The 12,297-nt window shown below is 41.1% G+C and overlaps 1 protein-coding gene across 1 annotated transcript in view; it reads left to right on the plus strand.

The window, feature by feature from the left end:
- Positions 1-12,297, plus strand: part of PRDM15 (PR/SET domain 15) — a 45,843-nt gene that overhangs the window by 31,195 nt on the left and 2,351 nt on the right. The window contains exons 13-22 of the mRNA XM_086477648.1: positions 2,332-2,499; positions 3,742-3,836; positions 4,933-5,064; positions 5,980-6,114; positions 8,070-8,233; positions 8,695-8,774; positions 9,394-9,513; positions 10,244-10,375; positions 10,858-10,941; positions 11,130-11,305. Coding sequence (XP_086333774.1) covers positions 2,332-2,499; positions 3,742-3,836; positions 4,933-5,064; positions 5,980-6,114; positions 8,070-8,233; positions 8,695-8,774; positions 9,394-9,513; positions 10,244-10,375; positions 10,858-10,941; positions 11,130-11,305 — 1,286 coding nt within the window. The remainder of the gene's footprint in view (positions 1-2,331; positions 2,500-3,741; positions 3,837-4,932; positions 5,065-5,979; positions 6,115-8,069; positions 8,234-8,694; positions 8,775-9,393; positions 9,514-10,243; positions 10,376-10,857; positions 10,942-11,129; positions 11,306-12,297) is intronic.

The following is a 12,297-nucleotide window of genomic DNA, read 5'->3' on the forward strand; positions in this document are numbered from 1 at the left end:
GGAGGCTAAAGTCTTTTCTCGCATTTTGCAACTGCTTCATAGATAAAGATTTGACGATATCGTCCAGTTCTAACTCCTTCCCGTCTGATGGTTTTGCTTGAGAAGTACCTTCTTCTGAATCTTTGTCATCCATCACTGGGTGATCTGACTTTTTAGGTGTTTTTTTTCCCAGTCGCAGCAATGTCATCCTTCACCTCCGATTCCAACTTCTTCTCTTCCGATGGCCTTTCTTGAGAAGGACCCTCTTCCAGATCTTCCTCATCCTTCACTGAGCAATCTGACTTTTTTGGGTGCCTCCTCTGGTCACAGGGGTGACTGGTACTAATACAGATCAAGTGGGAGTGGCCATAGTGTCTGCTGGTGTAGCTGCCGTGCTCGTTGTCGGAGTTGGAGTGGCGGCAGTGCTCGTCGTGGGTGCTGGAGTAGCAGCAGTGCTTGTTGTGGGCGCCCGCTGGGTCTCAGTAGCTGTGGTGTGTGTCGTAAAGGCTGGCAGGGCCTGAGTAGCTGCAGCGCTTGTTGCTGGAATGGCACGTGCTGTAGAAGCCGAGGTTGTTGAATTTCACCACCTCTACCCGCACCGATGTTTGATCAGACACCACCCCTGCAACACACTCAGGAGAACTGATAATGAAATCGATGGTAAAAACACGATACTCGGAGAGTAACAACGATATCCAAACCCCTCATGACCTAGTGGAAACGCGTGAAGGGAGCGGGTGCGATTCCCGAGGCCGACCTGAGCGTGTAGTTAGTGACGAAGCCCACTGCGCGGCGCCCGAGGCGCGCAGGTAGACCCGCGGCCCGGCTGGCGGCGGCGGCGGCGGGCCCTGGGCACCGCGGCCGGGCGGCGGCCTTCGCGGGCAGCCCGCGCGGGAACACCGGCGGGCGAGTTAACGGTAACGCGGCGCGTGCGGCGGGTGAGGCGGCCTTGCGGCGCTCAGCGCTGAACCAGGCTCTAGTACGACGCGATGCAGTGCTGCGCTCGGCAGCGGCGTGCTGTGAGCCGCCTCGTGTGATTTCCAGCCGTTCGAGACTCTCAAAGGGAAGAATCTCATACTCTTTCAACAGAGCGAGCTGGAATTTGAACTGTTCGGGTAATGGCGTGGAGCCCGAAAATCACTCTGTCAGGGGCTGAGGCTGGGCCAGCCACTAATGAGCGACAGACGCTCTCTATTAACCCCTCTCTGCTCCCAGAAGGGAGAGAGAATAAGGGGGAGTGAGTTACAGGTTGGAAAAGACAACTAAAACAGCTTTAATGAAACAATAACTCTACAAGAAAAGATAATAATAATAGTAAGGAAATAATGAAATATATACAAATACATACAAAAGCAATACCAAACCGACCCCCCCTGAGCGTGATACATTACCACTGACGCTGCAGGGCAGGCACTGGGGAAGTCCCAGACTGGACTCAGCGGCAGCAGACAGGAACTGGATACAGGAGCTGGATTCAGGAGCACACCGATCAGGATGAAAGGCAGAAGAACGAACAGAGTCTTCCTCAGAAACCGGCCATTGAAGAAGAGGGCTTAACCCTTGTGATCCCTGAGCTTTATACTGAGTATGACGTATAGGGAATGGAACTCTCTGTTGGTCAGTTTTGGGTCACCTGTCCTGTCCACTCCTCCCCGCAAGTGCAACCCTTTTACTTCATTATGATGCTTTTACTCACGGCACTTCAGCATGGGGCACAAGATTTCGCGGTGACCTTGGTTTCTCTAGGAGCAAGTATAAGCAAGAGCCTTTTTGCATACCATTCCTTGGTAGTAGCTATAAACATCAAGCACTATCACTTCTAGAAGCAAACACTGTCTGGAAAAATATGCCGTTAATATCAGAAAGTGCAGTCACTTAGAAGAGACTTAGCTGAAAAGTAAAATCGCTGAATGGAGAATTGGTTCTGTTCTAGCTCAAACCAGGACAACTGGCTGGTATTAGGAGCCAGTGCTGGCAGAAGTATTCTGGTGCTTAGACACAGCTGTTTGTGTGGTGCTGTGTTGTTGTTTGTGTAGTGATTTTACCAACATTAAAAACTTGAATCAACTGTAACAGAATCCACTCAAATATAATTTTAATATGTGCTAAACCACAATGGAAATAGTCCATGTGAGAAATGACAGTGCTAGATTCCATGTTCAAGTTGGCATCATATATATTATTGCCTTTGAAAAAAATTTTAAAGTAAGAGGAATGCTTTTACATTCCTCTCCTCAATCCATACAATGATTATATGTTAAAACTCAGTTCTAACAGAAGAACTACCTATCTCACAAACATACAAAACCTGTTTTCATCTGTAAAAAGCTGCATGGTTTCTCTTGCTTACAGATGACAAGACATTCCAGTGTGAGATGTGTTTCAGATTCTTTTCTACAAACAGTAATCTTTCAAAACACAAGAAAAAGCATGGGGATAAGAAGTTTGCATGTGAAATCTGCAATAAGATGTTCTACCGAAAGGATGTCATGCTAGACCATCAAAGGCGACACTTGGAAGGTAAGGATATGGCAGATTGACCTAATTATTATTAGGTTGATTAATTATTATCAATTATTGTGCGTTACATTCTTCTGGATAATAGCTGTCATTTTTTTTTGTCACTTACCTGATCTGGAGTAGCAGGTCTCAGCAAAATGTGACATTTATTAAAAATAATAGTAATGGGTCCCAGAAAGCAGTTGTCTAATTCTATGAAAAACTTTCTAGGAGATGCACCTACCTTTTTTTTTTTTTCAGCCTCATGTGATTGGATCCAGTGCTACTAACAGTCATGTGAAAGTTGCTTGCCTTATTATGCAGTAGTTTAGACTAGCTGATTTTAATTTTATTTTTTTCTTTTTTTGAATTCTATTGCGGGGGTTTTTTAGAAGTGTGGTAACTTGAAAATTTTAAGGCAGAGAATTAACTTTCAATGTACAACTGCAAGTGACTACTGTATATATATATGTAGTACAGATGGAATGCTGTGTGATGTTATCTTTAAAAACCTTGAGAATATATCAGAATAAGATTATAAGAGTTGACTGTTCAAAATCTCTTAACATCTAAGGATGTTATAGGTACTCAAAGACTCTGGAAAAACTTGGGTGATGATAGATTGCTGAAATGTGTATTAAAATGCCTCTAGCAATCTAGATGATAAAACCAAAAGTGACTTAAAAAAAGCAGCCAGATTGTATAATTTGGTGCTTTGGGCATAGCTGACCGCCAGTGGCTGCTGTTGTGATTGAGACCTTTGTGTCACGAACTAGAGGACAAGGGATTGAATGGCAGCGGCAAGGTGTCTCATGTTTAGCTGTCACAGAACAGCAGCAGCCCTCTTCCCTCCTGAAAGTAGCAGAGAAAGAGATCTGAAATCCTCATTGAGCATTGAAGATGGTGCTGGGTGGTTCCCTCTCTCCCTAGAGACTGTGAGGGGTAATTTCTGGGCCAGATACGTAATTGAAGTGCCAAGGCCTACTAGATCTGCCTGTTACCAGGTGTTAACAGTAAATGTCTCTTTTCAAAAACTCTACAATAAGCCATAATACACCGCTTTGGCAGACTGCTTTTATATTCTCAAGACACTGTTTTAATTTAGAAATTATCCTTTTGTTAGCAATTACGTTCTGCATTGAGGCTCTTCCCAGTGTTTCACTCTTCTTTACAGTATTCACCTGAAAGGGCATGCAGATTGGAGTGGAAAAGCATGGTTTATTTTTTTTGCTTTGTTTTTTTGATGGGGACTGTTCTGTTAAGGGGTGAGGCGTGTGAAAAGAGAAGACTTTGAGCATAGCACGGAAAACATGGTTCGCTACAAGAAGGAGCCTTCGGGATGCCCTGTGTGCGGGAAGGTAGGCGACTTTGCCAGCGTGTGCCGTGTGAAACTGCATTGTAGCTCCAAGGACACTCCAGGGGTACGGTGTGCCTCAACCCAGCACCTCCAAACGAGTTACTGTGGCATAACAAGTTACCACCCATGTATTAAACCACAGTAGCAGCTGCCTGAGTAGGCACACTGCCTGCCAGAAGGCTGAGGTAAACGGCTTGCACTGAGGTACGTGCCAAGTCAGATTACCTCACAACTCGGACAGGCAAGTAGTTAGTTACCAGTGAGCCCTGTCACCCAGCCAAGGCTTTAAACTGCCTTAGCTTCAAGCCCACTGTTGCCATGGGTGGTGGGAGCTGTTAGGACAAAGAAAAGAATAAAACTAAGTTCAGACTAGGTGTTTTTTCAGGACATGTAGTGTGTAACATGGCCACTGTGTCTGTCAGTGAAATCTCATGGCTTGTGTTATTTAAGGTGAAGTTTTTCTGCCGGGACGTAAACAGCTGGAGTTGTGTGCGTTGGGAATCATTTTCTGTTAGAAATCAAAGTGAATTCATGGTGTAGTCGTGTCACTATTGCATTTGGGTGTTTAATGCTTATGATCTTAAGTTGCCGTTACCACAGGTACAAGGACTGTGGGTTTAACTAGTGATTTTATAAAAGTTTAATGATTCATGGTGCAAGATGTACTCAAGCAACTCTTAAGTTGGTGTGTAGACCTTTGGTTTTGATGCTTTGGATATGTTACATGTCAGTGAAGGTAGATTTTGTGGACGCGTCTTTTTATAGATAGGTGGATCATTCGTGATTCAAAAGACACTATCTAAATATTTCTAAATGTACCCTATGTAATTCTGCTGCAGCTTTTTTTGGAAGTCCACCTCTGATGAATGGCCAATTTCAGGCAGTTCCTTCAAACTGTACACCTGTACTTTGCTGTGCCAGCAGTTTCTGAGGTAGCCTGCTGGCTGGATAACAGGAGCTCCTGCATGTTTCTGGCCAGAATGAATAAAACAGGACAGTAAATATGTGCTGTGCTCTCCATTGGATAACTTGCAAAGAACTGTAACCCTACTGGACATGATACAAGAACCCTTCCTTCCTTTCTTCTTTTCTTTTAGGTGTTTTCATGTAGGAGCAATATGAACAAGCACCTTTTAACACACGGAGACAAGAAATATACTTGTGAAATCTGTGGACGTAAATTTTTCAGAGTGGATGTGTTGAGAGATCATATTCATGTCCATTTTAAGGTATTGTGTTAATAATTTGTTAGAAGCATGTTACTCAGCAGACACAGAAACATATCAATACTGAGACTGTTATGTGGCCGTATTCATAGTGGCAACACAACAGTGATCATGTGCCCTGTGCAGCGATGCTTCTACAGCAGCCTGGCATGAGCTGTGCTCTGATCTGCCCATGGCTCCGTTTCCACATCTGGATTGCCCCAGAGTATGTGGACTATCGTATCTGAAGTTATTTCAGCCGCCGCTGCGGAACACTGTTCTGAACGCTGTGGGAAAAACACCTCTGTGACCTTGGGTGAATCACAGAGATTGCTCAGTTTAAAGTGAGGAGAATAACTTAACAGGGAGGCTGCAGACAGACGTGTTGTTCCAGTTGTAGTTTGGTTGGGGAAAAAACAAACAAGAGAGCTAACTGTTCCTGCCCTTTCCCTGCCAGTGACTGTGATTGTCTTGTATATGCCAGCATAACTACCTGTGTACTGAGTCCCTTACCTGGTTTTATCAAAATGTTCCAAATTGCAAAAAAACCCCACCCTATTAATAGTGCTTAATCAGACTATTTTGATGTAACTAGGTTAATGCTGAATTGTAAGGGAATTGTATCACTCAGTGATGCTTATAAAGATGCTTTTATGGGTGTAATGCTGTACCAGTTGAGTCTCTGTTTACATGAAAGTTCCTTTTATACAAAAAATTGAGTATTATTTGTTTGGATAAACAGTTGTTCCTTATTTAGTTGTGGAGAGAGGAACCTTGTTTACGTGGATTGAATGGAGCAGGAGGATATTTGAAATAAATAATGTTCCAGCAATTGTTAATGCAAAGCAGTCCGCATGGCAACCAGAGCCAACTAGGTGTTACCTTTTGAAATAGAAGTTTAACTTATTAAAACAGAATGTTCTTTCCCACCCTACACAGGACATAGCATTAATGGATGATCACCAGAGAGAAGAGTTCATTGGTAAAATTGGAATCTCATCAGAGGAAAACGATGACAACTCGGATGAAAGTGCAGATTCTGAGCCTCACAAGTATAGCTGCAAAAGGTGCCAGGTAGCTTTAAATACTTTCAAATTAACTTGTTTCGGGATGGGGGGAGGGAGTGGAGACGTCTGTAAATCGTTCCGAATTTTAAATAACATTAAGGGTTCACAAAGAGGCCAGTCCACAGGTATGCTGTCTTCTGCAGTGCTTGTTAGTTCTAATCTATGAAGTGATGCTATTCCGTAAGACTTTAGGTGGTCTTCTGCAAGCTGAATGCTGAACACTGAAAAAGAGAAATACACATACATATGCTTACCCATCTGCAAGGAAGCAAGCAAGCCAAACTGGAGGAAGAAGCAACAAAGGAACATTCAGATCTTTTTGGTTTTAATTATGTGCAAATTAAAATAGTTACAACATTTCTGAAGGATACAGTCCACAAACTGATTCATTTTTCTGAGATGAGGTGGTCCTCTAGTGGATATCCAGTTTGGAGGATTAAGACTGCTGCTTCTGTTCAGCGTGACTGCTTATTCTTGGCCTACTCTATTACTGACGGAACGGCATTGGAAGTACTGCTGGAACTACTTTACTGAGTTGTCAGCTGAGAGGGGAAGACTTTTTAAACCTCTTACTGCTTGGCTTTTGCCGTTTTGTAAAAAAGTAACGGGGAAGAATGGCATCCTGAAGGCCCATGTTGATTCCGTGCCCGTACCAGGGGAGAACGCTGTACTGGGGCGGGTGGGATGCAACAGCAATCAGTGAGAAGAGCAAAACTGTCCCAGCTGGCATAGGTACAGGGGAATTTTGGTAGTTAAGCCGCTGACTTGGCCCCTGGAAATCAGAGCTTATTTCACAGTCTGCAGTTAATGTGGTTGAAAGCGCTGAGCTTATCTTCATTTTAAAGACGTGGAGATAATAATAGTTCAGTTTTTAGTTTTCTGTTCTTACTGCAAACAGATTTTAAGTGCAAACTGATTTTAAGCTTAGTCAGTAAGCATAGGAAGATGTGGTATCACAGCAGTTAATCACGTGCATGCTTTCAATGTGGTCATTTTGACACCTGGCCCTTAATGGGTACATAAGCTGTATAAAATTGTATGCTTCCAAATGAGGACAATTGTGCCATTCAAATTAGAAGGCTCTTTTTGGAAGCTGGGGGTTTAGTGCTTGTGCAGGTGTTTGTGAAGTTAACAGTTGCGTAAGGCAACAGCTGTGGAAAATGAGTGTTACCTGTGATGAGGTGGGGAAGCTCTTTTTGCCTGAAAATACACACGTTCCTAAGGGAGAACAACATATGAATGAATCTGAGTGACATAGAATCTCTTCGGAGCTCTTAAGAAGATCTCTATTTTTTTCCTCATCCCAAAGTACACATTCACCAAGCTGTGCAGTGCTGTCAAAAAGACCATGACTAGTTCCAAAATTGGTGGGAAAAGATCACATCACTATGGCACTTTGCCCTGATATGTTGGAGCGTATATGCATATGCAGGGTTACTTAGTCCAGGGAGCTAAGTAGTGGAGCGCCTGTCTGTCATGGATGTAGCACTTTGAAGAGCTGAGCTGGAATCACTGCCCTGCAGTGCCTAGAAATTCCGACTCCTCCGGAGCCAGTGCCAAAGCCTACTATGCAGCTAGAGCTTACCCCTAGAGCCCAAAAGACACTTTCTCCATCTGTGGCATCCTTGCTTTGACAGCTAGTGGAGGTTAAACATGGTTCTCTTCAAGGCTGTTCCTCAGTGCACAAATAGTTGGAGGTCCTGTAGTTGTGCCGTGTAAGAAGCAGAGATACCATCTCAAGCTAGTTTTCCAAATGAGGTCACTGATGTCCTGTAGCAATGTGCTCGTAATGACCAAAGAGGCTCAGGCCTAAATCCAACTTTCACAGATTTTTCATCTAGTAATACATAGGATATTTATCTCTACTAGCTCTGACTCTAGATCCTGGTGATGTGTTGCTAGTTCATTACTGTTCCCAAAGACTTTTTTTCCCCTTTCATTCACTATTGGTTCATTCCACAGTTGACTTTTGGCAGAGGGAAGGAGTACCTGAAGCACATAATGGACGTGCACAAGGAGAAGGGCTATGGCTGTAGCATTTGTAATCGACGTTTTGCCTTGAAGGCAACTTACCACGCACACATGGTCATTCATCGGGAGAACCTGCCTGATCCTAACGTGCAGAAGTAAGATGACGTGTTGGACTGATAAAAGGAGCTATTTTTTTGAAGTTACAGTGCTGATGCTTTTAAGAGAATTGGGCTGTACTAAAATATCTGAAACTGTATAATGAGTGTTAAAACGTTTGTCAGAAGCTTTATATATATATATACATATATATATATCACTAATGATTCCCTTCATACAGGTGATTAGTCAACAGTCTCCCACTTTGGGCTTTATAAAGTGTAAATCTATGACTTTGGTAAATATTTTTGAAAAACTGTGATTTGAGCAATGCCAGACTGCGCCAAGCTTGCAGTGTACTTAGGGGTTTCTTAAGGCTCATTTTAAAAATGCATTTATGTTTCAAGGAGACTTTTATAGTAATTAGTACTACAAATGAAATATAGTTGCTGACAGTGATGCCTGAAAACCACCTCTATCTCAGGAAAAGAATGACAGTTTTTGGTCTCTCTGGTTTCAGATACATCCATCCATGTGAAATCTGTGGAAGGATTTTTAACAGTATAGGGAATCTGGAAAGGCATAAGCTTATACATACAGGTAAAAATGTTGTGTTTCGTTATTATTATCAATGTTAAAAAAAAATTTGTTGGCAGTGCCTGCCTTATTTTTTTCAGGAGAAAATAAGTTGTGGGTTTTACTGTGAGTTACAATAAGATAAATGTTATATTTATGCTTTTAGGATAGACCAGTTTTCTAAAGCAGATCGTATTAATGAAGATATTTGGTCTAGGCACACAATCCAGATTCCTAGTTAATATGATGCAGGATTCAGCTGCTAAAAATGTTAATTCTGTATGCTGTTCTTCCTTGGGTTCTTATCCATGCCACCCTCTCACCATTACACAGGCTGAAAACTGCTATTGCAAAATCATTTTTAACAGCTCATTATTATTTCATGCTATTCAGTATTTTCCTACCTCAGGCTTTATCTTTTTTTTTTATTATTATTTTTCCCCAGATCTCACACAAAAAGCCAGCTTTTCTCTTTCTCCAAAGTCTTCTAATTAGTTTGTGCCACAATATGCATGAAAGAGGTGGTTGACAGTACAGGTGGACTGCTGCCCTCTAATTCACCAGTTTAGTCAGTTTTTAGGAGATGCACATTTTTCATTAACATTTTTTTTTGTTTATGTTGTCTTTTAAATTTATTTTTAAGGTGTAAAAAGTCATGCTTGTGAGCAATGTGGCAAATCATTTGCTAGAAAAGACATGTTAAAAGAACATATGCGAGTCCATGATAATATCCGAGAATACTTGTGTGCAGAATGTGGCAAAGGTATGTCTAATGCCTTGTTTTCCATTAATTGTGATACCTAATAGCAGGTGAATATCTGAGTTAAAGCTACTTCCATTCTTAGAATATTGGGAAGATCCTCAGAGTGCTGTAAATCCTGCATTTCTGAGAGGTAGAAATTATTAATCAGAAGCCTTATGGATACATAAACTACCCCTAGTTTTATACGATCTCGTTTCATGGCCTGTAAGACAAAACTGATTTTAATAAAATTTACTTTTGTTAGATTAAGGAGTGCTTGCCTGACTGAGTTCCAATGCATTTGCAACACAAAAGTGAATACAAGTTAATTTTTTCATTCTAGAATGTTTTCAGGCTTAAGAAATAGAGTAATTTCTCTCTGTAAGAGCCTTGAGAGTCAAAGTTGCTTTGACTTTTTGAATTGTTTGCGTATATAACTTGAACAAATCTGAACTAGTATTTTAGTGGAAGGCAGTAAGTCTGACATCTCTAATGATGTTTTGTCTTTGCTTGTCCCTGCTGTTTTGCTTCGTCCTCAGCGGTTTCTCAGATGTTTTCCAGAGCTTTTGCCTGGAATTAAAATAACAATGACAATGTGCACTGCTACTTAAACAAATAAAAATATGCAATTGTGGATTACACACAGCAGATGTAATCTTAGAGCTCTTGGCTAACAACATGATCATCCTGAGTTCTTCTCTGAAGGTGGGTGCAATGGACTAATTGTCATGCTGTGCTTTTTCTCTCACAGGAATGAAGACAAAACATGCACTTCGTCACCACATGAAACTTCACAAAGGGATTAAAGAATATGAATGCAAGGAATGTCACCGAAAATTTGCACAGAAAGTCAACATGCTGAAGCATTACAAAAGACACACGGGTGAGGTCTCTAAAGATGTACAAAAATTACACTGAATCAGTTACATACTTCCTGAGAGAACTCTTACCTAGACCAGCCAGAGAGTAGGAGGAATACTAATTAAAAAAAATCCATATTCTGCTTTTTGAAAAAGGAGATTTTGTCCTCTTGTCAGCCAAGGCCACCTGTTACACAATTCAGATACATAGTTTGGTTGGTTTCATGTTTTCCTTTTTTAAGAGAGGTGGTTTTGATCTATGGTAGATCTAGAGTGTTGGTTTTGTTTTAAGTTAGTCTTCGGGTTCTTATTTCCCAAACCAAATTTTTACCTCCTGCATTAATTCCTGTTGGATTCATTTTCTGCCAGATACAGTGGCATGGCTTAGATAAAAATAGCTAGTGAAGTTAGGCTTTTTCTACTTGTTTTAGTAATATAAGACTCGGAATTGTCCCAGATACCTCAGACCGTTTTCACTCTGATGCTAAATGTGTTCTTCATGCAGGAATCAAAGATTTCATGTGTGAGCTCTGTGGCAAGACGTTTAGCGAGAGAAATACAATGGAGACTCATAAGTTGATTCATACAGGTAAACACTCTAAAAAGCAGTATCCAAAGTTTCATTTTGTTCCTAGGCTTGCTTTAGACTTGCCAGTCTTGGAATTAGTGTCACACCTCAAGTTACCAACATAGAATTGCTCCTTGTGGAGGTGCTGACAGTACAATATTCATCTTTGGGGGCTGTTGCTAACAGCGTTTCCTTCCGTCTGCCACCAGTAGGAAAACAGTGGACATGTTCAGTCTGTGATAAGAAATATGTCACTGATTACATGCTGCAGAAGCACATCCAGCTTACTCACGATAAGGTGGAAGCCCAGAGCTGTCAACTGTGTGGGACAAAGGTTTCTACCAGAGCGTCCATGAGTCGCCATATGAGGCGTAAACATCCGGAGGTGAGTGAGGTTGGCAGGTAGATTGTGGGGTGCTTTGTTTTTGGTTTTGGTTTTTTTTTTACTTTTTTATTTTTAAGAGAGTTTATGGCCTTTAGTGACTTGAAAGGAATTACCTTTTTTTTTTTTTTTTTTTCTCTTTTTTCTGTCCTTTTGGGTCCAATTTTAGGTAGTGTCTGTTCAGCATGCACTTAACTGAATCAGCCCTTTCATTATGTTGTGTTTCAGTAGTAAACATATCTGATTGTCAGTCCCTGAAAATGAAGTTTTTCTGATTATTTTAAATCTCTTTTTCTGCCTCAGCTTAAATGTATTTTTTTTCATGTTTTGGCTTCATCCATTAGGGAGTATAATTGATTCTTTTTCCCCATTGTGCTCTCTGTATTCAGAAGTAATCTGAAAGAAGTGATGACTAAAGAGGTGATAGCAGCATCTGCTGATGACACAAAATTATTCTTAGTATTAAAGGTGAATGCTGACTGGACAGTATCTGGATGAGAGGGATGTTTGTCTGACCCCAGTGGGGTTTTTTCTGTGTTCTAAATTTCAGAATAGCTTTTGTGTTTCTCCTCAGGATTTCTTGTTTAGGTCGACTTTTTGAGTCGTTCCCTTTGAGACTTTTTTTTACTACCAATTTATCATTAGTATTGCTTTGCCTTGAACTATCCCTATTTTTTATCATCGTGACTGGGAAGGAAATCAACAAAAATCTTTGTTTATTGATTTTTGGATAAAAAATACAGCTACATATCTGCAATCCAGAGGGCAATTTGTCTCTCTTCTTTGATAAGTTGAGATGTGTTGATTTAGCTGAAAATTACAGCATAGACACAGTTGATAGGTTTATAAATAGAAATGCTAAAATAATAAATTTTTTTTCCAACGCATTGTTTTCTACAGAATTCATCACTTCCCAGTGGGTTGTGTTCTGTCTAGAATATGGAAATAAACATATTCTTCTATTGTTGTCTTTAAACTTTGCTGGTTTTCATCAA

Source organism: Leptosomus discolor, chromosome 1 (assembly GCF_034619465.1).
Source record: "Leptosomus discolor isolate bLepDis1 chromosome 1, bLepDis1.hap2, whole genome shotgun sequence".
Taxonomy (NCBI): Eukaryota; Metazoa; Chordata; class Aves; order Leptosomiformes; family Leptosomidae; genus Leptosomus; species Leptosomus discolor.